This window comes from Carassius gibelio, chromosome B19 (assembly GCF_023724105.1).
Source record: "Carassius gibelio isolate Cgi1373 ecotype wild population from Czech Republic chromosome B19, carGib1.2-hapl.c, whole genome shotgun sequence".
NCBI lineage: Eukaryota > Metazoa > Chordata > Actinopteri > Cypriniformes > Cyprinidae > Carassius > Carassius gibelio.
Window position 1 is genome coordinate 28,213,262 of NC_068414.1, and position 27,918 is coordinate 28,241,179.

General features: G+C 37.6%; 1 protein-coding gene across 4 annotated transcripts in view; it reads right to left on the minus strand.

Annotated features, from left to right (window-relative positions):
* Positions 1-1,406: 1,406 nt before the first annotated feature.
* Positions 1,407-27,918, minus strand: part of LOC127979018 (histone-lysine N-methyltransferase 2B) — a 29,770-nt gene continuing 3,258 nt past the window's right edge. Inside the window, exons 3-38 of one of the 4 annotated variants that reach the window (XR_008158695.1) lie at positions 25,894-27,369; positions 25,438-25,625; positions 24,584-24,691; positions 24,346-24,502; positions 23,145-23,355; positions 22,898-22,950; positions 22,410-22,658; positions 22,210-22,301; positions 20,833-21,207; positions 14,737-14,850; positions 14,422-14,568; positions 14,175-14,267; positions 13,868-13,985; positions 13,485-13,598; positions 13,212-13,399; positions 13,003-13,101; positions 12,658-12,765; positions 12,424-12,500; positions 12,243-12,343; positions 12,077-12,159; positions 11,860-11,994; positions 11,477-11,635; positions 11,261-11,378; positions 11,097-11,175; positions 10,638-10,798; positions 9,819-9,974; positions 6,018-8,427; positions 5,522-5,626; positions 5,322-5,440; positions 5,078-5,206; positions 4,720-4,972; positions 4,503-4,610; positions 3,626-3,709; positions 3,350-3,479; positions 1,751-3,226; positions 1,407-1,637 (exon numbers count right to left, since the gene is read on the minus strand). Coding sequence is in view for 3 of the 4 variants with exons in the window: in XM_052584110.1 (XP_052440070.1) it covers positions 2,951-3,226; positions 3,350-3,479; positions 3,626-3,709; positions 4,503-4,610; positions 4,720-4,972; positions 5,078-5,206; positions 5,322-5,440; positions 5,522-5,626; positions 6,018-8,427; positions 9,819-9,974; positions 10,638-10,798; positions 11,097-11,175; positions 11,261-11,378; positions 11,477-11,635; positions 11,860-11,994; positions 12,077-12,159; positions 12,243-12,343; positions 12,424-12,500; positions 12,658-12,765; positions 13,003-13,101; positions 13,212-13,399; positions 13,485-13,598; positions 13,868-13,985; positions 14,175-14,267; positions 14,422-14,568; positions 14,737-14,850; positions 20,833-21,207; positions 22,210-22,301; positions 22,410-22,658; positions 22,898-22,950; positions 23,145-23,355; positions 24,346-24,502; positions 24,584-24,691; positions 25,438-25,625; positions 25,894-27,369 (8,573 nt within the window). In the remaining variant the exon portion in view is untranslated. Of the gene's footprint in view, positions 3,227-3,349; positions 3,480-3,625; positions 3,710-4,502; positions 4,611-4,719; positions 4,973-5,077; positions 5,207-5,321; positions 5,441-5,521; positions 5,627-6,017; positions 8,428-9,818; positions 9,975-10,637; positions 10,799-11,096; positions 11,176-11,260; positions 11,379-11,476; positions 11,636-11,859; positions 11,995-12,076; positions 12,160-12,242; positions 12,344-12,423; positions 12,501-12,657; positions 12,766-13,002; positions 13,102-13,211; positions 13,400-13,484; positions 13,599-13,867; positions 13,986-14,174; positions 14,268-14,421; positions 14,569-14,736; positions 14,851-20,832; positions 21,208-22,209; positions 22,302-22,409; positions 22,659-22,897; positions 22,951-23,144; positions 23,356-24,345; positions 24,503-24,583; positions 24,692-25,437; positions 25,626-25,893; positions 27,370-27,918 lie in introns of all 4 variants that reach the window. The other 3 variants (XM_052584111.1, XM_052584112.1, XM_052584110.1) reach the window with 3 other exon arrangements.

The window sequence follows — 27,918 nt, forward strand, 5'->3', positions numbered from 1 at the left end:
TTGTTCAATAAATGAAGAACATTGCATTACTACTGTGAATACTTTTATATAGTCCAAAGTGTACACTATTAAGAATTAAGCTTATATATAAGCTTTTGAACCTTTGTGAATCTTCTTGACATGAGCTCAGAATAAACAATGTTGTTATTACGATTATACAGTAATATAATCACTCTGGACAGGTTAACTGTGGCAATATAGCTGATTTATCCTGGCTCTCTCTAGCACTCACTATTTTTCAGTGGTTTTGCATACTCTCTTAAGGCTTTCATGTATCCTTGGATAGAAATCCTTTACAATTACAGAAAAAGGTTATGATCAGGCAAGAGCTCAATAGCGGTGCATAATCCATAGCTGATCATACCTTGATTTCTAAACTGATTGATGTCTTAAGTCATCATATGAGGCAGCACCTTCAAAAACAGAAGTCAGAGGAACAGAATGAGCAATAGCTACCACAAAAGACAGCCAATAAAGCCAGAAATATACTGCTTTTCTCTAATGTAGTTTCAGTTGAAATATTGCACCACAAAAATGGGAAAAATGACTATACCACAGCAGCAGAGAAATGCAGTTAAACTTAAGATGGCCATAATCTTATTCATGTTTCTTTTTTGTGCTGCAAGAGAAGAAAAAAGAAAAAGCTAGCACTACACATGGCATTAAGGATTCAGAAAACCTAAGTCACTGAATATTTACTTTGTACGGAATCTTATCGACAACAGAAGCGATGAACAAAACCTTTGAGTCTTTGTGCATATAGGAAAAAGCCCTCACTGTTGCTTATATCGGTCATTACACGGTCCCCTGTTCACAGCAGAGTAAATGTGTGCACATTTCAACAGTGAGCGGAGCAGAAGGGCAGATGAGTACTATGTGGGACTAAACAAACATTTATCTGTTAATATTTTCATGTTTTGTCCATTGTTTCTTACTGATTGTGTCAACTTTCCACAGGCAAAATTGGACAAAAATGCAGATATTGCAGAGAGGAATCTCTTCCCATTATTAGCAGTGCATGCCAATTTAAATTCTAGCATATTTAGATAAGATTAGTTTGAACAATGAGTTGCATGATCCATTTCATTATAGCAGACAATAAAATGTAGCTTTTCAGAATTAGTTTTAAAAACGCTCAAGGTTTTAAATCATTGATATCGTAACATAAAATAAAGGGATGTCAAAGAAGAATCTTATTTAACTGTTAAAATAGAAATATAGAAGCTGACTGAATGATTCTAGGAAATTAGCATATACAATGATGGTGAATCAAGTCTTTTAAAGGCCAAATAAAAAGCCATTCAAAGCCCTTTTTTTCCTCTGAAATAACATGCTCTATACAGTAGTACATTTTGATTTCATGACTTCAAATATTTCAGAGAAAAAAAAAAAAATCAAGATTGCTCTTTGTTCAAATATTGTTGTATCTTTATTACATACAGAACATCATAAATTAAAAAAAAGTGCGTAGAAAAAAATGTAACAGATTTAGAAATTCTTGTATACAACTCTATACAAAGATTCACTCTGAGTGGGATCACGTTCAGTGATGGAATCAAGCTGCAGTCTTCATTTTTAATAATAAGCACACTTCAATTCTGTACAAAAGCATGAGGGAAGAGGGATCCGGGAATTCTCTGGAAAAACAAACAAATGAGACAAACAACCCTACAGTCACGTTGCATAAAATCAAAGCTAGTGCGGGATTATCCCCAGCACTCTTCATACTATTGTTTGCACTGTAACTTACTAGCTGTCACTGATGTACTGAGGTAGTCAACCCAGGTGAAGATGAGAGTCGGTCTTAATGTGCTGCGAGAGGAAGGCTATCAAGAGAAGACACATGGCTAGAAGCAGCGCGTCGGCTGTTTCCAGCTGAAGCCGCCATTCATGGGTATGGTTTTAAATACTTGTGTACTGATGATCAGAATGGGATTCAACATCATTCACATCTTTAACACTACACAAGTGATCCTACTGATTATGTATAGAATATTACAATTGACCCCCAAAAGACTGGCCTCAAGATATAAAAGCACATAAAAACAGTGGGTTCTTAAAACCAATCTGTCAAAAATTGAGCTTCAGGTGAAGTCTTATTTAGAATGGTAATGTGGACATGACCCAGAATGCTGTTAAATGGTCTATACATGCATTCAGAGCAAAGGTACACTAACTTAAATAATGTGCCAGTCAAGGGTGTTAAATTTGGTTATAAAATGTGCTTTAAGTGACACATTCATTTGCACCCATAGAAAAAAAAAGCAAGAAATATACACACGTCAATGTTCTGGAAACACACAGGCTCCTGTTCGAAACTAGGTTGTGTGGCAAGATTGTTCATGGTTTGACTAAAAACTACATCTGTTTTGGAAAATATGTACAGTGCCTACATTTCCAAAAAAAAAAAAGAGAGCAAAGATTATTAAGGTGCTGTTGAGGACGACCTATAACAGGAACTCCTCTTGATTCAGTAGCAAAAATAATCACACCCTTTCAAACTTCAGGGTATCTTCCACTATTAAAACCACTGTACATTTATTCTGACACTAAAGGCTCATTCCAGAATAGATCTACTGCATTACCAGCCACCAGTGGCAAGATTTGAAAGGCATGCTGGGACAAAGTAGCACAAGGACAGGTGAAATAGTTAAGTAAAGGGTATTCGTTTGAGGTCACAATTTTTAATTGTTGAATCAAAGCCAACGGCCTCATCCAGTGCAGGACGTTACTGGGTTGTTAAATGTTGGGGTAGGAAATATAACTCACGCGAGGTAACCAATCAAGACGTGCTGGTGGTCTAAAAAGGCCATACACCCTGCCAAACAATCTCAATATTGTGTTTTCTTCATCTCCGCACCATTAAGCACCTGTAACGAGTGTCTTCATTCAAAAATAGCCACCCATACCAAAATATCCCCTCCTAAACTATTGAGTAAACAAGCCAGTTTTAGTTCAGGAAGCGTCGGCAGCGCCGGGCCCCACAGTTACAGTGCAACTTGTTGTTTGCATCTTCAATGGGGAACTTGTAGTCATAGGTAAGCTCTTCTCCACGGTAAATCTTCCGCAGGGCGAATATAACGATGTGCTTCTGGCCCTCCACATTGATGACTCTTGAGTAACAGTTAGGGTCGCAGGAGTGATTTATAAATCGTGCCGCGTTTCCGTGCATGGTGGCATCCACCACATCAAAGTCGTCAATGCGAAACATATAGCAGCCGATGCCCTTTGAGGAAAGAGAGGACGGAAACAGACAGTAGGTTAGGAACTCAACAACACTGCAATGCAAGAGGATAAATGGACAGTTTAAGCAAAAACTGTGCATCACACTGGGACAAATCACTATTACCTTGCTGTCATAGTATTTCTCCCTTTTGTCAGTGAGAACTGCGCGGATGACGTTGCCAGCGTACTCGATCACCATCTCTCCAGCCTCAATGTTCCTCTTGCAGAAAAGACCACGACCTTGTATAGCAGATCTGTTAAATGGAGATAAGGAATTGCACCAGTTACTTTTGCTCTTAAAAGTTATGTTCATTCTATCTTTTTTCACGGGATTTGTCAAGTGATTTTACACAGCTAGATTTTATGCTGTAATACCATGCATCTCTCGGGAAGACATTACCTGTAAACTCCCACAGCCTCTTTAGAGGTTTTCTCCAAGTGTCTGAACCTCATAGCCATTGGCAACTCTGTACTTGTGGCTCGTCTAAAGGGAAGTCAAAATAACAGGATGAGTCACAAAAAACTAAAATGTTAACAACACTAGTAATGCACTGACTTTACATAAAGAATCGATTATTTTGGCATTATAACTGATAAACAACATGAAATTTGTTTGATCTATTTTTTTAAATTGTCTTTCAAATGGCACAAAAAAAGAAAAGAAAGAAGGAATTGTTCAACTAAAAATAAAAATTCTGTTATTAATTACTCACGCTCATGTCGTTCCAAACCCTTAAAACCATCGTTCATCCTGGTTCATCTTCGAACAAACTAAAATATATTTTTTATGAAATTCAAGAGCTTTCTGACCCTCCATAGACAGCAAGGAAACAACCACATTCCAGGTCCAGAAAGGTAGTAAGGACATAATTGTGACATCAGTGGTTCAACCTAAATTTTTTGAAGCTATGAGAATACTTTTTGTATGCAAAGAAAAAAAATGACTTTGTTAAACAATTTTTTCTCTATCCTGTCAGACTTGTTTTCTTTGCGCACAAAAAGTATTCTCGTAGCTTCATAAAATTATGATTGAAACACTGATGTCACATGGACTATTTTAACAATGTCCTTCCTACATTTCTTAGCCTTGAATGTGTCAGTTGCATTGCTGTCTATAGAGGGTCAGAAAGCTGTTGGATATCATCAAAAATATCTTACATTTTGTAATGAAGGTGAACGTAGGTCTTTCGGGTTTGGAACGACATGAGGGTGAGTAATTAATTACCGAATTTCCATTTTTGGGTGAAATTTTCTAAATATGTTGCTGAATGCCTAACCTGCTGGATTTTAGCATAACGTCATCCTCCTCATCATCACATGGCCTTGACTCAGGAAGCTGACGATGTTGCGATGCCAGGAAATTGAACATATCAAAGGTAGATTTTCTGTGTGTGGGCAGGGAGAAAGGCGATTTTTGATTTCCACATTTGGAAAAGAACAAATAAAACAACTCAAAGTTATATGTGGGGCATACATGAGTTTACAGATACGTACCGCACATAGACCTCTGCACGGGCACAGCCACTGGGGTTTATTGGCAGCTCTTCTTCAGGTACTTCATGCTGGTGGAAACGAAAACTGTGTTTCTGGCAGAGGGAAGCACCCTGCAGCTGCTCCAGCAGAAAGAGCACAGCATCGTGGAGGACACCCAGAACCCTGGCACCACTTATCCTGTTGAAGGGAAACTGCTCTAGCCGACAGCCTACCCGTGCCTCCTGGACACCGTCCATTACTGCCTTCCACGCCACTGAAAAAACACCATAAAGGGAAATATATCATAATGTGCCAAAGTGTGAAAGGAAGAAACTGATATTCTTATAACAGTGTCACTACAAGATTGATCAATACTGACCATCCATGCTGTCAGCTTCTACGCTAAAGCCATCCTCACTGGTAATCTGGAAGCACAGATGGGGCAGATAATGACTGGCACACTTATCCTGCTTGCCTGTTGATGGAGAGTCCTCGTCTGAACTCCAACCTGAAATGGATACACATGCAGTGAACTTTCAAAACCTCTGTTACAGTTCAAATTCATTAAATTAGCTTTAGCAACTAAAATGCTGCTTTAAGGTAACACAATATCTCACATTCACCTGCATAGGGGGCCCATTCTGAGGAATCACCATGTTTGTAGCTCGTACACTGAGATTTAGCACTGTCCCGTGTGTCATTTCCCTGCACTGAAGTGGGCTCTGATTGATTTGGAGTAATTCTAAAAAGAGGACAAAGAAAACACCATGGTTATATTTGGTAAAAGACAAGTAAATGTGATTTTTAAGTCATCAGTACTGACCTCTTATTTTCATCGTTCTTTGGCTGGTTAAGAGATCCAACATCAGGGTCATCAAAGTCGAGCACATCCTTAAAACTTGGGGCCTTTATTCTAACCCGGTTTGATCTAAACATCAACAAAATAACATGATTATCAATACATGATAATATAAGAAATAAATTAATCTTCAATTCATACATCTAGTTTGAATGTTCAATTTTGTTTGTGCACGGCAGGGCTGTTGCGCTGTTTTGTGTTTGTTATTAAAGTTTTAATTAAATGTCCACCGGGTTCCCGCCTCCTCCTTCCCGTGATTATGAATGTTTTTATAGTGTTACAATAATTAAAATACTTTTTTCACAACACTGTTACCTATTACTGCACAAAACAAAATCAATATTGTCTAAAATTTGATAGACTGAAAAAAAAAGCTGGGGTCTTTTAAAAATAATCTACAATAATGATCAATAAATTGACCACCCAGACTAAATTGAAATGACTGAATGTTTGTCCCTACCTGCTGTTGTCACTCTGAGAACAAGGACCCATCTGGTCCAAGAAGTCTGTACGGCATCTTTTCACACCAATTCGATCAGTTACTGAAGACACTCTCTTGACCTTGACTTGAGGTCTGGAGTGGGACAAGATGTTGGGTTGAGTTTGAAGATGAAAGCCAGGGAATGAATCCTTTGATTCAGGAGAGAGGTGTTTTTCAAGGTGGAGTGGAGAAGGGCTTATGTCAGTGGGACTGGCTATTTCACGGTGACTTGCCATTGCTTTGTCAATTATCTCCTGGGCCACTGCCTTCTGCCCACTTTCAGAAATCAAGCCAGTTCTTTCTATTGACGGACTGGTGCTGTGTAATTGGCTTCCAGGATGACTCTGAGGAATCCTCCTGATTAGCACCTGGGTTGGTGGTGTTGCTCTGTTGTTGCTGCTGTAAGATATGATACGTGTTGGTGTGGTTTTGCCGAGACTAGCCTGAACCTGCGGCACTGGTATCACTGTAACCTTAGGGACAGGTCGCTGGAGAACATTACTGCTGTGGATTATCTTCGCAATCTGGCTGATTTGGGTGTACGAGGGAGAATTAGAGTTAGTTAATTGGTATGTATTCGTTTGCGGGTTTTTCACTAGAATCTGTCCCGCACGGTTGACCAGAAGAACCTGAGGTGTAAGAGGTGTACCAGGTGAACTCTGGGGCAGAGACTGTTCAGACACTCGTTTTGGGGTGGCAATGCGTATGGCAATCCTATGACCCTTAGTGGCTTCCCTAGGTAGAGCTCCAAAACCATTTATTAAAACTGAAGCAGGAGCAAGATGAGTTCCTTGTGGTGCAACAGAAAAGGTGGGAGAAGATGAGACAACACTGACAGGCAAGGATAGTGGTAGAGAGTTGGCAACAGGCATTGTCATATGGAAGGGTTTGGGTTTGGAGCCCGGTTGTATTGTCACAAAGCGTCGTTTTGTGAGAGCAGCTGGTGCAACAACATGAATTGTTTTAGTACTACTCATTGGCACAGCGGTCGCCGGTTTCTCAACAGGTGACAGACCTCTCTTTAAAACAGCATCATCCTTGTTTACTGGTGAGGAATCAGTTGCCGCCACAAGACAAGCAGCATTTTTTGTCAAATCCAGAACTCTTCCATCAACAGCAGATATGAAATTCCCACTGGTGTCATCCAAGAACATTTCCTGCAAACATTCTGTTGATTCATTTTCGAGCAAGACTTCTTCTTGGGTCGTAACAAGATCACTGTCTTTGCAAAGGAGAGGGGTTGTGGCCTGTAGTTGATCTGCAAACGACACTGGTCCGTTCGATACTTCAGAATCAATAAATACGTTTTCACCGTCTTGTAAAGAAGTTATTTCCTGAATTTCCTGTTCTTCACAGACTTGGTCCATGTTTTGAGTCTCTAGCTCAGAATTCTGATGTTGATTTGCAATAGGTGATCTTGGGCAAACTAGCTGCCCGTCACCAAGAGTTCGGCCCTTGTTTGGACCAGTGCACTTTAATGGCTCAGTTTCCTGACTACAAAAACTACTTCCTACTTCCTGAGTATCATCAGCTGCATTGGCTTCACCTGTATCACTCTCCGAGTCATTGTCAGCTCCATCCAGCTGAGAGATGGACCCTGAGTTAGAAAGGACTGAGAGACCTGTCTGTGCAGATTCTTGGACCACAACTGTGCGAGAGAAATTCAGATAATGGTCAGCGACATCATCAATTGTTTCCATTTCCATCTCTGAAGTCAAGTCTTTGCTGCCAGTGCTGAATTTGCAGGTTCCTTCTTCTGCATCTCCCTCACCACCTTGAGGGTCGCAGTCCAGAGCCACATTTTCATTGAGCAAAGCCTCATCAAATTCAAGCTTTGCATTCAATACTGAGGCCACAGCCACATCTGTGTCTGGATCAAAGTGCGCAGAGAGCAGTTCTTGATTCGACTTGTTGGATGAGGCAGGAAATTTGTGGCTTGGTGCGCCTGCAGCCTCCTCCGGTTCCGACAAGGCAAAGAGCTCTTGATCCACCTCATCAGTCTTATGCTGTGTGGTTTTGAAAGGCTGTTTATGTCTTGGGGAGTGGTGGACAGATGAATGAAAGGTGGAAGAGGGACTTCGTAGAGCTGCTTGTGGAGGAGAGGGTCCAGAGGTGATGCTAGAGGGAGACAAAGAGGAAGGCCTCCCCCTTCGTCGAGGTGAGGTGGAGCTCATGAAGTTCTCAGTTGTACCAAGAGGTGAGACAGGGGGGCTGAATGAAAGCGACCTAGGGTGAATCGTGCCACCTGATCGCAAAGCCATTGGGCCTGACAGAACCACAGGGGGAGGAGAGGCATTCCGGCTACGTGTGGAAAGTCTCCGTGTTGCACGACGTGTCTCATCAAGGTCACTAATGGTCAAAATATGATGGGATGTGGAAACAGCATTTCCTGAGAAGGAATTTTAAGATAGCCATGTATGAAGTCATTATGAATAATCAAGAAAGCTCACCCAAAAACGTCAATTCTATCACTATTTACTCAATGTCATTCCAAATCCACACGAGTTTTGAAATTATTTAGCTGTATTTAGTATTAATCTTTGAAACACATCTGATGAAAGGGGAGACGTTTTGTGTAACCAAAACTTCCAAAAAGTGTACAAAGGCATCATAAAATTAATCCATAGGAAGTGAGCGGTTAAATCCAAGCCATGTGAAGATATGATTGCTTTAAATGAACAGATTTAATTTTTACATTTCATTTGCATCTAAAAAGTGATTGACAAACATACATAGTTACAAGCTATATGCTATATATAAGCTAGAAAATCAAAAGCGCAATGTCATTTTTTCCCAATATAGTGCAGCCCTAGTGTGGATCATTGTTTAGATGTAAATAAAAGCTAAATTTATTCAACATATGATGCACTCATATCTCTTTGCAAGTTAGGGACAGATACCTCTCAGGTTTCATTAAAACATCTGAAATGTGTTTCAAAAATTACCTTATGAAGATTAGTCTTATGGGTTTGAAATGACATGAATAGGGCCCTATGAAATCAGTTTTTTTTTTTCCCAAATTCCGTTTTATTTTTTCCCAAATTTCCACTTTAATTTTTCTGGATTTCATTTTTTTCTGTTTAAATTTTTCTCAACTCCATTTAAATGGTTAAAATAAATTGTATTAATCAAAAAGCATGTCCAATTAATTAAAATGATAAAACTTACAGATTTTCACATCAATTTATTAAAAGTTTAACAAAAATTACATGTTTAGGGCCCTATGAAATGTTTTATTTTTTCTTCACCATATGTTTTTTTACGTAATTCTGTGTTTAAGCATGTGTACTTATTTAAGTGAATAAAAACAAATTAATTTGTTAATTTTCTTAAAATAGCCTTATGAATTTTTTTTCCCCCTCAGAAATTCTGTTTTGTATTTACATTTTTCTGGTTATCAAATGAAGGCATAAAACATTAATTTAATTTATCTTTTAATTATTGAAAATTAAGCATATTTAAATAGACTTTTCCAGCTCAATATTTACAGATATCAGTCCATATCGCGAAGTGCAATGACCTACTTTTGATTAATTCATTAAAAATTTGACAAATTCCGTGACATTCTGCGTTAAAATGTAAATATTCCGTTTTTATGTATTCCGCGATTCCGTCAGTGTTTTCTGCATAGCGGAAATCACAGGGCCCTACATGAAGGTGAGTAAATTAACATTTTCATTTTTGGCTTATTGATTACCCTGAATCGCAATAAAATTTGATCTAATTAGATTTATTTGTTTGGGAAATAAGCATAACTTCAAACTGATGTAAAGATCTTACCTGGGGAAGGTAACGGTCTGGACAGTCCCCCTGTTGGTCTCCTGCTGTGTGTATAACCAGGAGTCTTGCCTCCAGCCCCTAAGTCTTGTTTGGTCTTGGAGGGGGTGCTGGGGGGCATCTCAGGTGACAAGGACTCGCTATCTGTGCCCTCTTCATCTATAAGACAGAGATATGAGTAGTCTGAATTAGGGCTGCATGATGTGTCGTTTAAGCATCGATATCGCGATGTACGAATCCACGATAGTCACATCGCAGGATGTGCGATGTGGGTTGTAGTAGTTGATCTGTTATTCATTAACTGTACATGCCAGCTGCTCCCTGGCCCTTGACGAATGTGATTCGCGGATTAATTGCATAGCCTAACCATCATGGGTGAAAGTTTATCATTGACAGGACTGAAAAACACATGCAAGTTTAATAGGGCAGAGAGAGAGAGAGAGCGCGAAAGAGACCGAGAGAGAGAGAGCGCGCGAGAGAGAGAGCACGCGCGCGCACGACAGAGACAGAGCGAGCCATCTTCAAACAACACGAGCGCTGTCTTGCTCTTTCTCCCTCACGCATATTAATCAATTGACACGATGGTGTCGATGTTTAAATCATTTAAAATGAGAATGTAAGTGTGCTCACCCCATTTTTGTTTGTAAGAAAAAATATCGCAATATATATCGCAGAAAAATAAAATATCGCAATGTCATTTTTTCCCGATATCTTGCAGCCCTAGTCTGAATGAAAAAAATTAACTTTAGAAAAATGTAATGCATAAACATATTTTTTTTTTAAATGCATGAATAAAAGAATGTTATATATGCACATACACACCATTGTGAGCTTTTGGACTGTGTACAATTGTGTGATTTTCTCCCTGATCCACCATGGAGCTAGGAGCTCTGCACCGTGTTGATGGTCGCACCTCTGTCACTTTACAAGTGTACCGGCATCTCCTGCGAGGGTCAACGGTGCTCCAATACCATCTAGAACATCTGAAACCACATCAAATTATATGAACAACTATGGCTCCTCATAATTCATAATTAAATAGGAACTAAAATGTCATCTGAAACTGAAGCTAGTGTATTGTTCACAGTTCTGCTAAATGTATTTTTACCTTGATTTCAGAGGAACAAGATGCCTTTTTTATTATTATTATTATTTTCTTGGACAATAAATATATTACAAAAAAATGTGGATGACGCTTTGATAACTGATTAAAGACAACACCATATTAATTAATTAATAATCAAGTGAAAGCTGAGTAGCTTTAAACTTCATATTACTCACTGGTAACCAACTGGATACAATTTTCCAGAATTTGCAGACAGCTCCGTCAGAACACCAAGTTTTTGTACATGTAGAGACCCTGCAAGGATACATAATAAAACTTGTTAAACTTTCTCTTATTTTTAATGCACCACCAGAGGAAAAAACATCTCCTGTTTACTCACCAATCATCACATTTACAGACTCTGGCTCCAAGCCTGTTAGAAACTTCCTACGCAGACTAATTCCATCAAAATCTACGTAGACCCTTCTGAGAACTTCAAACCCATTGCCTTGTTCAATCTACAAAAAGAAAAGCTTGTTTACATTCTTCACACTTCAATTATACAGTAACTGTAAAACATAGCGGTTTTCCTCGGAGTTTGCTCAAACATACACACCTTAGTGTTTATGAGGTCCCGATGTTTGTAACAGTACACTTTCTTATCACACTGGAAGACGCAGCTGCTGGCACGAGCACACATGAAGTGGTAGTTACTCTGACACGAGGTAAGACAACAGCCCACAGTCGCCCCTGTTTGGCCACAATGCTCACAACGCTGGCAAAAAATGTCAAATTAATACATTTATTTCACTAAAGCATTTAATATTCTATTAATTAAGATTAAAAAAGACTGCACAATATACAACCTACAAGTTATTATTGCTATGGAACCCCTGAACTGGGCTTAAAATATTTATTAATTTATTTAGTTATTTTCCGTTTTAGATTTTCGTTCAGTTTTTATCTAAATGACAATACTCTGCATCAGTTTATACCAACCATGAGGCGGCCCCTGGTGACGGCACTGTGGACATGCAGCAAAGCTCCTTTGACATCCTTCACCTCTGCCGACCACATGCAGCAGTTCACATGAGCCCATTCATTCTGTCCAATATAAAGCAGCCTACCAGCATCCTACACATACAAAGACAATACAACTCAAGTGAGCAAAACATGACTCATCTCTGAACACAGAACTGGTGAAGGCTTCACCTACATTCGGTTTGGCATCTCCATGTTGCTGGCAGAGGGAGCACTGTCTTTCATCCGTGAAGAACTGAGAGTTCACATTCTGCAGATCTGTGGTTCATGAGGAAAAAAATTAACTAACGATACAAACAAGAGGATAGCATGAGACATAAAGATAAATACACTGCACTTACCTTGAGATTTCGAATGAGGGTTTTCTGGATCCTGCTCTTTGAGCCATTGTGCATAACTGTGTTCATCGCTGGGGGGAATTATGGCCTCAGGGAGCATACCGCTATGAAACAAAAGAATCTTAACAACACAAACTTTGAAATGCATGTAGCATATTCAATTAAGAAACATTAGGTTTCCTACCTTGGATATTCTTGCATATGACAGTTCCACATTTTGGGGTCCTGACTGTTAAACCAGCTAAATACTTGTTCTACTAACTGCAAAGACAACGCAAAGGCATTTAAAAAGAGCTAAATATGCACCAGGATAAAATACAGACTGTAATTATCACTCATACAATATGCATTGCATTAAAAGGCTCAATAATAGCTGAACATCAGCAGCTATTGCAGGCTTACAGGAAAAACAAATTACCTTAATATAATACAGTTTGGCTTGACCGGTGGGCCTTTGCTCCTCTAAAAGATATTCTTTTCTCAGCCTTTCCACCATCACTGCCACCACATCCTCGTGAAACACTTTCTGAAAGACCAGCATAAACTGCTTTTAGTTACAGTTTTATACACATTTAACTGATGCCCAATCTCTCAACTGTGATTTCGTACTCAAATATATTAATAGACTGCTTTGGATTTAATATAAACAAAAGAATATTAGGGATATGGTAATGTTAGTTTCCAGAGAATCCTTCTGTTGTTCTGTTATAATAACTAAAATAAATCAATTCATAACTAATTTCACATGTATAAGCAATCTCACCAGTGAAGTGTACAGGCCACTCTCCAGCTTCTGCTCTACAGGATGCAGACAACAGCCTGACCGCTCCTTTACAACCTCAAAATCTGGACACACCTCACACTGTTGAGATATACACAAAGCACATCTGATTCACACTGCAATAGTATGAACTAATAAACTGTTTGGCTTCAAGGAGACATTTTTGGCAAACAGGCAGCTGAAAAAGTCACCTCTGCACACATGAGGAGGTGACTGATGGTCGGAGAACTCTTCAATCCATTCATGATCTTTTCCAGGCCGCTCCTCAAAACTTCCTGAACAACGTCCTGCCAACCGCTACGGAATTTCTTACTGCAGGGAGCACAGGAGAACACCAGACTCTTCCCCCGCAGACGACACAGGATTTCATACAGATCATCTGAAAAAGTAAAAGGTAGGATGGAAATACAAAACAAAGTACTATGTGTGGCATCAGTGAGGCACTGAAAATGGACAAATCATACCTGTGAGCCCCTCACACTTGGGATGGACCCAGTGGGCACATCGGGCACACTGCATCATACTGCTGTCAAACTCATGTTCTTCGTAGCACTTCAGACACACAGTGCAGAAGTTCCCTGAAAACAAATTACAACAATGGCAAATTAGACATAATGATTTTTAGAGTAACTGAGGTCATTAATATAAATTTTTAATATAATTTGCAACTATAATAATAATATACTATATACATACAAATATATAAAAGATTGTTTATAATTTAATGCCAGATATATATATATATATATTTTTTTTATTTATTTTTTAAAGTAATTTTATGAAATATTACTGTCATTTAAAATAACTGTTTTCATATATAGCTGACAATATGTTTGCATTGTCAAACCTTTGCTATGAAGTTTGCTACAGTCAGGGCAGAGTTCCAGCTCATGGTTCCAGGACGTGTCTGAGGACTTCCCAGGTGTGACACCACAGCTCTTACACCTAATACACAGCATACAAATCTACAAAGAAACAGAGCAAACTTAATTGATGGCCCAATAACATGCTTTAAAAAATAACACTACAAAAACTTATTGAATTTATTATTCTCACTGTAAATTTAATTCAAACTGAATTGTGTGACAAATTAGAAGAAAGTTAAAACTATGCATTTTGGACATGTGGCACCCTGTAGGAAGGAAATAACTCACCCATGAGGAGTTCATTTTGACAGGTTTGGGATATGTGGGTCCTAAACAAGATGGATGGTAGCAGTACATGCATCTTTTGCACTGCAAAACTGGCTAAATGGGGAAGCACAGAACATCTGGTGTCAAATATATATACAATTGCATGGCTCCTTCGTTTACAATATATCTTCTTCTGCAAATAAAAAAACAGTAGGTCTGCTTCCATAACTATTCTAGAATTAGTACTAAATTTAAAAGTGTAAAGCACCTTTGCTTGCTTGCTCTTGCGGCCACAAACATGGCAGAACTTGCAGCGTCTGCAGCACCAGTTCTCCTTGTTCTCCTCCTTTGGACGGTCATCCGGTGGCAGGCAGAAATGGTGAAAAGGCTCACAGCACATTTGACAGTAGATCATCTGGGAAAGAGAACAATTAATCTAAAAATTAAATAAGGATAAACTTTTTCTTGAGCATAAAATGAAAATGGATATGACCATTGACATGCTGTAGTACTGTGTTATGACAGAAATAGTGTGAGTGATGATTCAGAGATATTGAGTGATGTAATGGGAGATGGATCTTACATCATGCTGTCCTTTGCTGGCACAGAGCAGACACACAAACTGGGGCATGATGGGGACTGAAGTGAGAATACTCAATCCTCCCATCAACCACACATTCTGGATGTGACAGTCTTCCTGCATAAAGTAAAAAAAATTTTTTGTTAAAATAACAACAAAAAGAAAGATAAAAGTTTGTTTCGGCAAGTATATAACGGCTGGCCAATTAACACATTAATTGATTAACGCCAGCAATTATTTAATCGCATGCTAACACAGTTTTTTTATTATTATGAAAGTCTGTTGCTCACTGGCCAAATCCCGCTTGAAAATGAAATCAGCACGTTCAAACAGTTGTTTATCAGAAGGAAGCATGAAGTGCTCCAAGATTTCTTGCTAAAATGGTTGCAGTGACTTTGGTTTTCAAAAAACACAATGGACCAAAACCGGCAGATGACATTGTACCCCAAATCATCACAGAGTGTAGAAATTTAAAACTAGACTTCAAGCAACTTGGACTATGAGCTTCTCCACCCTTCCACCAGACTCTAGGACCTTGGTTTTCAAATGAAATACAAGACTTGCTCTCATCTGAAAAAAGGAATTTGGACCAATGGCAACAGTCCATTTTCTTCTTCTCCTTACCCCAGGTAAGATGCCTCTGACTTTGTCTGTGGTACAGGAGTGGTTTAACAAGAAGAATACAACTGTAGCCAAATTCCTTGACACTTCTGTGTGTGGTGGCTCTTGATGCCTTGACCCCAGCCTCAGTGCATTCCATGTGAATCTCTCTAAAATTCTTGAATTGATTTCTTGCGCATCTTTTTCTTCCACACTTTTTTGTTCCACTCAACTCTCTGTTAACATGCTTGGATACAGCACTCTGTGAACAGCCAGCTTAATTAATGGCAATCCATTTTTGTGGCTTACACTCCTTGTGAAGGGTGTCAATGATTGTCAGTGACCATTTTGAAAGCTCAGGATACCTTTGCAGGTGTTTTGAGTTGATTAGATGATTGGCATGTCCCCATATTCTAGTTTGTTGAGATAATGAATTGGTGGGTTTTTGTTAAATGTGAGCCAAATTCATCACAATTAAAAGAACCAAAGACTTAGACCTACTTCAGTCTGTGTGCACTGAATTTATTAAATACACGAGTTTCACAATTTGAGTTGAATTACTGAAATAAATTAATGTATCGGCACTTTCTTGGGTTATGCAAAGTTAAATCTCCCGAAATGAAACAGCAAAATCGTATTAGAACTGTGTCAAGGGACAAGCTGGCCATCACTGCTCCGACCTTATCAGTCCGTTTGTATCCTATTATTTGATTCGCTCTTGTCGCTTACGATAGACCAGCTGATCACGATGATCTTCTCTTTGGAAAATATTATTTCATTTGCTTTTGTCAGAAACAGCGATTCTCTTCTAAAACTGACTGTTGTATTCACCTCATTGCATTGTTAAAATTCTTAAAAGCTGTACCCGCCAACTGGTGACTGGCACTAGCCACGTTTACATGTACACTTTTTTTGTCATTTTGATTAAATTCATTCCGATTAAAAGATTCAGTGGACTGTTTACATGAGATGTTATCTAATCCATTATGGTTTACATGTGCTGGTGCTTTAAATTTCGGGACATGCCAAGTAGCCTTCGATGACATCAAATACAAATCACCAGAGGAAAAAAAAAAGCCCATATTTGCATTTATAATATTAGTAATAGAAAGGCAAACATTAGAATACTTTCTCATTTGCCATCAGCATTAAACAAATATTAATTTCATTTAAACAAATCTTTGAATGACTAATGAATATTTAATTTCACAAACCTTGCAAACTTTGTCGAATCCAGCTGCGAGATCTTGTTTTTATCCAGCATGATCACGTGTTCGCTGTGTGACGGTCAGTCCGTGTTACTTGAATGGTTTTAACTTTAAACGTGATTTAAAATTATGCTGCGATTTATGCATTTGCCCACGGTCATGCTTATGTCATTTTCACTGTGTGCTGTAAAATGAGTGTTACCTTGGTTTTATTTGAAAAATGTGATTCCCAATGCACAACAAACTTCCCAGAATACTGAGTGCCATGCTAATTACAGTGTTTACTTCCTTTTAATTATATTTATTAAATATTTATTTGAGAAAAATACTTTGTCATCTAAGGTATAAGTACATTTATTTTACAATTTGTTTTTTTTAATCTATTGTCAAATTATTTCAAATTTCTTAAATATGAATAATTCAACTGTCATAATGAAATAATAACAGAAATAATTCAAATATCGCCAACTGTTTCCTTATACCAGCAGAATCAACTTTAAACACATTGTCTTATTAAAAATGCATCGCTGCTTTTATTTGTTTACACTCACAATGAATAAACATTGTGCTTTTGTAAAATAAACAAATAGAATGTCGCTTTGTCAATTTGAGTTTCCTTTCATTAAACAAATTAAGCCCGTCACAAAAAATGTATATAGGCTACGTTTTGTGTCGCACTCTCCCCTCCCCTTGTTTACTTGTTTAACTGTAAACTAAATCAAATATTTAAAAAATATATTCCTTGTAGGGATGCATAGATCCGATACTCGGGATCGGTATCGGCTCCGATACTGGCACTTTCTGCGGATCCAGTATCGGTCAGACAAGACCAATCCAAATCCGATATTGTGCGTGTACTATTCTGTGTTATCGCTGATCCCCATGAAAGGCACAAAAACATTATAAAGCCCCAAAACATTTTCATGCACATATTTCAAGTGTTCTGAAGCTGTTCTATAGTTCAGTGTGAGGTACAGATTAATATTGAAGTCAATAAATTTAAGTTCACATAAACTCTTCTTTCCGCTGCGACTGTCAATGCAAATTGATAAACAGAGGTTTATCAATGAGTTTATCAATGACCTTTTCAGCTCATTAAAAATTAATCTTGCTGCCGCATTCTGGATTAAATGTAATTTTTATCATGGCCAACACTCCCTCGGAGTCGAAATAATCCAATATCCCAGAGGAATTCATTTACTCAAACAGTACAAATGACTGAACTGCTGTGAAGAGAGAACTGAAGATGAACACAGCTTGTGCACTGTGACTCAGTGTTGTTTCAAGCTCATCATTCTGCGCACGGGATACACATAAGCACTCTATTTTGGCGCCTTTAGTATTATTATACTTTTCTGCGCAATCAAAGATTATTAATAGTCTTTCTTGTTCTGTCCTATCTATCACATGTTGCTGCCTTTATTACTGTGCTATACATTTAAAAAAAATATCTTTTAGATTTCTATATAGATTTGATATATACTTGTTTTTCATGAATGTATTTTACAACAATAAAGAGAAATGTGTAAGATTTTACCAGATTTTAGATTTATTCACTTTTATTTGTAAATAAAATGTCACAAGATTTTATTAAATTTATATATATATATATATATATATATATATATATATATATATATATATATATATATATATATATATATATATATATATATATATATATATATATATATATACACCCATGATTTTTCTAGAATCTAGAGTATCTTCTGCTGCTGAATTATCAACTAACCTAGTTTATATTAGTATTTTTGTCAGATTATGATTGTATATTTTTTCATTTGTTATTTTTCATTATAATTGTAAAGTTCTTTATAAAAAATTTTTTATTAAATAATAAAAATTATTTAAAAAAAAAGTTGTTTATAAAACTAAAATTGTAAAGTTGTTTATATGTAGTAGATTGTGATTAACACAAAAGAGTGATGATCAGGTCAACACAGAGAAGTATAGAAATTCTACATTGATTTAAAAAACCGTGCTGGTATCGGATTGGATCAGTATCGGCAGATCCTCAGAATTTTTGGAATTGGATTGGTTCTGAAAAAATGGTTGCATGCTTAATTCCTTTTATGTATACATGTACTGCAGATTATATATATATTTAACAATGTAACAATATTTAGTATTTTCACATCTAGCTGAAAAAAAAAAAAAAGTGTAATTTGTACTACTGTCTGTTCAAAATATATGAAAAGAAACAAGCATAGTAAATTTGTAGTTTTTTTCCTGTTGTGTCAAAATTATATATCAAACTCTGACCCCTGGGCCTCTCCGTTAACAAGAAGGCGGGACTATAAGCTTATTTGAAGACTACCGGCGATTCAAAATACATCCTTATAGATATAGGATATTGTCTTGTCCTTAAAAATGTGCGTCCCTGTCACTTGATTGCAATTGGATATGGGTCGTTCGCATATCTAGTCTCAGTTAGGCAGCTGCAGTGGATGGGTAGACTACTAAAACTCGAACTAGCGATCTGAAACAATGGCCTTAGCACCCGAAAGGTTAGGGATAAGGTGACCAGAAGTCCAGTTTTTCCTGAAGGTCACAATTCGTTGTCGATTAACTTAAAGTTAGTGAAGATGGGATAGGCGGAATAGAAGTGCTCGCTATCGCACGAGCTCCACTACTTCAGTTCTCATGTACAGCACACGGTCAGTTCTCAGCTCTCAAATACACACAGCATTCCAAATGTCTTTCGAGTGGAATATATCATGTAAATACAGTTCATGGATTAAGGAAACGTGAACAGGTGGGTGAAAAATGAACGTTTGTCACAATTACGTGCATTCTGCTTTAATAAAGGGACAGCATTCCTACCTATCAGTGTCATTATAATGTTAATGAACAAAAGATTTTAAACATTAACAACTATCATTTTTATAAGATGCTCCATTTTCACTACTATTAAAGGGATAGCTCACCCAAAAATGAAAATTGTCCTAGTTTATTCAAGTTTTTCCAAATTCAATGCTTGATTCAAATTTATCATAAGCTTAATCGGTTTGTTATAAAGGCAAATCTGTTTGAAGACAGAAAATAACTACCAAAATAAAATACTGGTAACAGCAGCTTGACAAAGTAATGACTAAAAGTTGACAAAAATGCAATGACTTTGTCAACTAAAGCTATAAAAGACGTAAACAGACTATTTCGTCTGAAGATAAAAAAAAATACCCATCAAAATTAACACTGGAAGGCACACTAACTGTATTGTTCTGGGGATCCCAGCCGATTATTATTATTATTTGCTATTGCTTAACCAATTTAAAATGTTTTTTTTGGTTGCTTTTAGTCAGAAAACCCCACACACACGGCAAGATAATATAATTTCACTTACCTGGCCTATCACTTGAAGCAAACATCCATCCCTTCAAATTTGTGTTAAAAGAGCCGACTGCTGTAACGTTAGCCTATATCCAGCTTAGGCATGTTCTCCCTTTATTTTATATATACACACTGTCTGAATGACAGCTTATTAAATCTGTTGGTGATCAAATATTTAATATCGCTACTCATCATATGTACTTGGCACATTATCAGTGCAGCGGGAGACGTTCAAACTAATATAGATCATCATAATTTATGTCTCTATGATGATTGGTTGATATACCAGAAGAAAGGCTAGCCTCCCTTGCAAGGTTTCTTTTCTCAACACTCCTCAGCGCTGAAAGTGAACAATCGATGCTGATTGACTAATTTATTTTCTTTTTTTTAACCAAAGGAGGCACGAAAGCTCAGCTCTCCCCGGCCTCCCTCTGCCCTTCTCGATCATCTAGCAGTTGAAATTACATCAGCAGATTCGTCACATTCGCAATAGAAAATCTGCGCTTTTCAACTTCAGTAACATGTTATGTTATGTTCAGCTGTGAAATTACACAAAAAAAAAAAAAAAAAAAAAAAAATACACATACTGAGACATGAACTGAAATGTGAATTTTATTAACATTAAATCGTCCTCCTACCATTATCACCTCAAAATTTTGAGCTGTGCCGCTGCTTCTACTAGATTTTTAATCAAATAATTACAGTCTTGGGGAGCATAAGAGACTTTTTTCAAAAACAATTAAAATTACAACATTTCAAATCTAAAAAAAAATAAGAAAAATCGTAATCATTCCAAACTTTTAACAGCTAATAAGGTCCTAACTGAATTCTATTAATTCACTCTTCATGTGTTTTGGATGAGTAATCAAAACTTAACCACAACACCCAAAAAATTAAGCTTCTGGTTTTATAGAAAAGTCATTGAAATCTCAGTGCTGACCTTGAAGTCCACACGAATCTTGTTCATTGTCCCCTGTGACAGCTTGCCCCTCTGGGTGGAGCCATTGACCTGTGGAGTCAGGACACTGGACGGAGTGTGCTCCACCGAAGTCTGAGAATGAGCAAGAGAGGAGCAATGAGTAAAAAGTTGCTCCTCTTTCACCACTTCACACATCACTTTCTGTGAGTTTGTGCTGTCGCATTCAGTAAGCGGGACTGCTAATCCCAAATGGCCGGCTTGCACAACACTGGCTGGAAGCCTTTCCAGCCGCAACTGCAGCCTGCGCCCAGGCTTGAAACAGGGACTTCCTGTGGGGGTGAAGGGATGGTGGGGTGGTACTGGTGGATCCCAGGATGATGATGGTTCAAGTGGCTCCTGTGTGAATGTCAAAAGAACCAAAAGAATAGGGGGTATATGGAGGGGAGCAGCATTATAGTGGGACCACAACACAAGCAGGAAGAAGTTTTGATAAAAAGTAGGCAAGAGGAAGACCATCACCAAAACAGAGCATGAGAAGAAATGAGAAGGCAGACAGCAGAGGGAAGCATTTCCATCACCATCAGAACTGTAGATGTTCAGAACAACAAAGACAAGAGTAATACTAGTCCAACAATGTCCTAAACCAGACAGAACGTGATGAGCAAGTAGTTCTTTGATGTCAAAAAATTTTTTTCAAGAAAAAAATTATTTAAAATGGCAGAAATTTTATGTAACACCTGATTAGAACAAATGGTTATACTGTAGTTGTGTAAAGACAGGAAGAACTGCATCTAGGAACAGGGTAAAAAGCCTTTTTTTTTTTTTAAATGGAGAAAGACATGAGATGAATCAGGAATGTTGCCAAATGAAGAAGTTAACGAGGATGACATTCCAGATATGATTTAGTAATTGGATTACACTATAATTGAATGTCCAAAATGATAGATGCAACCCGAATGGAATTATTTGTGGGGGGGGGGGGGGGTGAAGGATTAAAACCGTATCATTTTCATCATAAAACAGTAATTGGTTAGTTTAGAAGTTAGTTGTCATTTTCAAATACTGTAAAAAAATTAATAATTCCGCAAAAAAAATCTGATTTTATTTTACAGTGAAATACTACAATTACAAATTCTTATATTATTATTTGTAATTTGTATATTATATTTTTGTATTCATTATATTTTTATTATTACAACATTTATGGACAAATTGTACAGCCCTACAAAAATCCCCAGCAAACACAGAGCTTAAAAAAATAGAAAAAAAACAGACTTTTTTCCGCCAAACTGATGCATTCCTTGACCAAATATATCGGTTGATTATTGATTATAGCTTGATTAATTGTCAGACATTTTTCCATCTTGAGATCATCAAAATCGAGATGAGTTACCTTACCTTATTTCTGCGTTGGGCCCAAAAAGCTTTGTAAAGCCCTTGCCGTTTCTGCTTTGCTGCCTCTTCTGGAGCAGTTACAGAAGTAGCCATTTCTGGAAAATAGTTCAAAGTATTGGTTTGGTCAACATATCTCAACTCAAAGACAAACTGAGAGCTGTCCAATGAATATATGGTTGTAAGTGTTAACATAAAATTCATACCACTTGACTGAGTCTTTTGGGTCCCGCTGGCCTTTGTCTTTTCAGAGCTGACACTCTGTGTCTCTGTGTCAGAGGAGTCGTACCCCAGCAGTTTTCTGTAGGACTGAGGAGTGACTTGTCGTCTGGGCTGCCTCCTAGTGGGGCTGAACTGGGCCTGTCCTCCTCCATCATCTCCCCCTTCCTCCTGGTTTTCTTCCTCACTGCTGTTCATGCCTTCGGCCACTGATTGCCGGCGCCGCTTCACCTGGACTGCGTCAAAGAGAGGTGGTCAAATAAAACGCATGCAATATACACGAATAACCAAAAGGCAAGACAACAACTTCTGCTTATGTTGGTGGGTCCCAGTAGTTTTAACTGCAATATTTGAAATCACATATATTTGATTCACTTTATACACTGTATTCACATTTTGCATTCCCAAGTCACTGAGAGGTTGATAATGAATTGCTAAAAGAACTATTACAATTTTAAATAGACAAGTAGAATACCTTTGTTAAATCGTTTCATTTTGTTCCGCTCAATCAGCACACACTTCTTTAGGCTGTTAAAACAATTAGAACAACAAGTCCAAAAATAGGATCAAACACTGAAAACAGATAAACAGAGGCTTTTTTTTTTTTTTTTTTTAAAGGAATTATATTATATAAAAAAGTAATGTATGCTGTGACCCCTTTAAAAGCTGGGAAAGGTTTACTCCATTTGCTAACATGTAATTGACACTATTCGTTCACTTACACACAGCTCTGTCGTTTCTTGTTGGGTCCTCCAAATTTGGGCTTGTCCAGACAGTACACACACCTCCCACAGTCCTCCAGCCGATTGCAGCCCTTGCAGCGCAAGCAGCGTTTTAGCCGACAGCCAAGGGCTGTGCTTTCGTACCTGCGTCTAATTGTCAGCTTCGGCTCAACAGATTCTTCACTCTCAGCTTCTGAGTGAGATGCAACATCTTGAAGAGCCAGAAGGGGCAGATGGAAGAGGGAGAGAGAGACAAAAGAAAGCATCTAATGTGAGAATAAGGGTATTTTGGGCATGTCAGAGTTTTTTTAAAACTAAAAACTAAAATTTTTAGGTTTAGAAAGAAACAAAGTGAACACTGCCTTCTAGACATTACCTAGATACAATACCATAAGCATTTCACAATTATTATTATTATTAGATAATGATTGTTTACTTTAAATTGCAATCACATGTTGCCAATTAATTTTTCAATTAAGGGAAAAAGATGTGGATTTGTGTGTTTTTACTTTTATGTTTTTGTGCAGTAGTGCATTATGTGAGCTCTCCAAACAACCTCAGACAATCTTAGGAGGCATCTTAAATACAGTCCACAATGCAGTTTGCATGTGTTATGCATTATGAATGCAACACACTCCAGGATCATTTTATTTTCACATTTACTTAATTACAAAACCTTTGGCCATTACATGCTAACATATTAAAAAAGGTACGAGAACATTGCTGCTACACAAATATCAAGTTAAAGTTAAACAGTTTAATGAAGAATTACATTATTGCATGCAATAACACTAAATTACTAATAATTGAAATAATACTAAACATACTATGCAAGTGGGCATTAATAATGCAAAGATAGAAAATGGTCCCAAAAAGAGATATTTTAAGAATTATACATTACATAAAAAAATAAATATTTTTAGGTTTTACAATATTTTTTTCTGGAATGTATAAATATTTATAACAGAATATCTATATTTATAACATTTTTCATTGGTTATATTTAACATTGAATATATTTTTTAAATCATTCTACCCTCTCTACAATTTGTTTACAAAGCTTTAAAGGAAATCATACATATTATGTTTCCAAGCCCAGTGTGAATACATTACAATAACACTGTAACTAGCCCAGATGTCTCCATGAGCAATTGTCACTTATAACGGATGCGGACAGAATGAGGAAAGGAGAGGTGTGTACCCTCTTCGGCAGGTGAAGGATTGATCCCCTCTCTCTCATGAAGAGGAAGGGCACTGAGCCTGGGAATGTCGTCGGGAACCATGGCACGTGGTTGTCCCAGTGCGACTGCTGCTGCTCGACACACATGCTTTATACGTGGACCACCAATCAATTGCTCCTATGGAGTTAAAAGGGCATAACGGTAACTCATGATCCAACTAAAAAAAGCTGCAGAGCAATATTTTTTATTGAAGCATACCTGTGGAGCTCCCTCTGGGTTAACTGGGACTACTCTCTTCCCCCTCTTTCTGCCTCTCTGCATGACTCCTGCGGATCGCTCTCTTACTCTCACAGAGTTAGACAGAATCTGCAGAGCATAAACACCATCATAACTATAATTATACAGAAAACTGTGGCATTCTCAAAGATAAAAAAAAGACTTAATATGTTTATCAGTGTCTTAAAAAATTATTTTAAGGTTTCCCTGTTACATGTTCTTACTATTATAATATCAATCAATTATGCATAATCACATGCAAGTAAGCCTAAACTAATCCGTAGAGTAAGTAATTAGTCAATTAATATTATTCAGAACTTAAATCTATAATTACACTGTAACAAACACACCTTAAAATAAAATTCTTATATAGAAGTTGCTAACCAAGGCGGATTTTTTTTTTTTACAGTAATATTGTAAAAAAAAATACAATTTACACATTTTCTGTTTGAATATATTTTAGAATTAAATTTTCAGTATAATTACTCCAGTCCTAGTTTTATTATTCTTAATGTTGAAAACAGTTCTGCTACTTAATATTTTTGTGAAAACTGTGATACATTTTTGTCAGGATTCTTTTATGAACAACATTTATTTGAAAGAAAAATCCTTTGTAACATTCTAAATGTTTTTATCACTTTTGATCAATTTTATGCATCTTTGCCGAATAAAATACTATTTTAAAATTTAATAAAAATAAATTGTACTGACGCTAAACTTTTAAAAGATCCTTAAATGAGTCTTTGAAAACAAAACCCATCTTATGAATACTGTCAGAACTTGTCAAATACACAGTGATTTGTACAAATGCAACAAAGCACTGTTTGTATTCTGACCTGAGCTGATTTGAGCTGTTTCTGTTGGTCGATTTTAATCAGTTGGACTCTTGCTCTCTTCAGCAGGTGGAACATCCTCTTATTGGCCCTGGAAATACTCATTCTCTGGGGGTTTCCACCTTGCTCCACCATCATCTGGGCACTTTGTGCGGTTGTTTCAGTGGTGCCTTCAAGGCTGGTAGTCTCTACTGAAGGAACAAATTACCTCAGGATTAGGAGGAGGAGAAAAGAACAGACCAAAACATTTGGAGTGGGTTTGTTGTTGTTTACTTTATTAGCATAATAACATTGATTTCATCTTTAATCTTGTTATATGAATTACTGCATTTGCATGTAAAGTACCTAAATTTTAAACTTTAAAGCACTTTGAGGTGCATTCCTTGCATAATAGGTAGTCTACAAATAATTGTGTATTATTAGTGGCATAATACTCAATCATGACAGTAAAAGCCTTACCGTTTTCCTTAGCAGGGCCTTCTGCCAAAGATACAAGCGGAATCTGATCAGAGAGTTTCCCAACATGTATGGTTACTTTTGGCACCACTCCTGGAGAATAGATGTCCTGCAATTTGAGATCAGACTTTCTTCCTCCCACATCAAGGATCCCTCCCATCGCACCGTCCTCTGTTAGCTTGGAGCTTGCACTGGCAATCCGCTCCATCCTTCGTTTTGTCAGGCATGCTGTGAGCTTCTTCAATTTCCAGTATATCTTATAGTGGTCTGCAGATTGGCCAAGTCTCCTACCCCTCCCGCGAGGACCACCAGATAGCCTATAGGAACTCAAAATGGGTTTGACGCCCTGAGATCGCATCTTTTCATCGTTGTTTAGGATCAGTGGTTCTTGTGCAGTCTTCGGCTTGCTTCCAGAATGAAGGGGTTGGAGCTCAATATTCGGTTCCTCGAGAACCACCGGGATCTCAGTAAGAGCTGGCTTCTTTGGGGAACCTCGTTCTGGAAGCGCAGACATGCGCTCATCATCCATGAACCTCTTCGGGACCTTGATGACCCGGGAAGATCGAGCACTAACAATTGGTCTAGCGGGGTGTTTAGGTTGTTTAGATTGGCTTCCAGGCTTGGATCTCTCAATCTCTCCAACTGCCTGTTCCTGTCCTTCCACCGGCTGCAGCACGTGTGTGGAGTCTGTCTCTAGAGCAAGTCGCTGTCTCTTTCTTGGCATGCTAGGGGCCTGTCCTGGACTGTGAGGTACTTTGCGGCGCACCTCCTGTTGCAGTAACTTTCTTTGTAGTCTAACAAAAGGCTGCTTTCGGGAAGAACTTAAACTATCACTAAAAGAAGGTCCTGCATCACCAAGAGATTCTAGAGGCTCCTTGTTTATGTCTGTCCTTCTGCCCCTTCTCTGTTTGGCCACTGGTTTTGAGGGTACAGCACCTTCCTGATCACTAGCAGTCATTCCCTCTGTCTTGTTCCTGTGGGTCTTAGCATATTCTGCTGAAGCTCTTTGGTTTTGGGTGTCTCTAACTCTGGTGGCTCGCTCTTTACCTTTAACCAGTGTTAAGCTCCACACTAATTTGCCCGGCCTCGTCCGTCTGTCTACTTTAATGGAACCACACTCCTTTGCCCTTCCGGTGATCTCCTCCTCTTCAAAAGCCCTATCACCATTTTCATGATTTTCTGTCTTTGAGGAGACCGCTGTTCCCTCTTTCTGGTTCCCGAGTACCCTGCCATTTCTCTTACTTGAGCTGCCCTGTTTCAGTGGTTTATCTTTATCCACAGATGGCCTTTGTGACTGTTCCGTGATCTTTTTGGTCACCTTCTTGGATGCCAATTTAATAACCATTTTAGGCCTCACAGATTTTTGGTCGGTTCTGGAAAATCTTTTGCCTTTCATATCAGGTTTTTTCAATAGTGTTGATTTTAGATTTGGCGCCAAAGGTGGCTTCAACTGTGAGGATGCCAGTTTAAGGGTTTTGCCTTTAAAAGAGAGATATATTTAAAAAAAACATTACAACCTTTTATTTTTAATAAACACAATAACTAAGAGCAAGAGGCAAGACAGCATAAACTATATAATTAATCATAGTACTACCCTAAATGTATATTTTTACTGAATAAATTATTCTCAATTAGGGATGCATCGATATCAAAATAGATAATTATTTTGATATTTAGATATTTCAATTGAAAAACTAAACTCTTTTGTTAAAATGTTATTATATATTTACTTATTATTTCTTTATATTTTAAATAAAGCAGCTAAAACTAGAATTAAGGAATTACACCATGTATACAAAATATATTTCCATTTAAAAATCTGCTAAAGATCATAATTAAGTGTTGCTTAAAATAATACTGTTACTAAAGATAAACATTAAGCGTAGGTAATCTTAATGTAAAAACATGCATAAATTTATGCACAATTATACAGCCAATCAGCTGACAAACAGCCAACATCAACCAATAAATACGGAAAAACACAAATATCAGAGAATAATTGACATTGTGTACTATAAAAATAGTGAT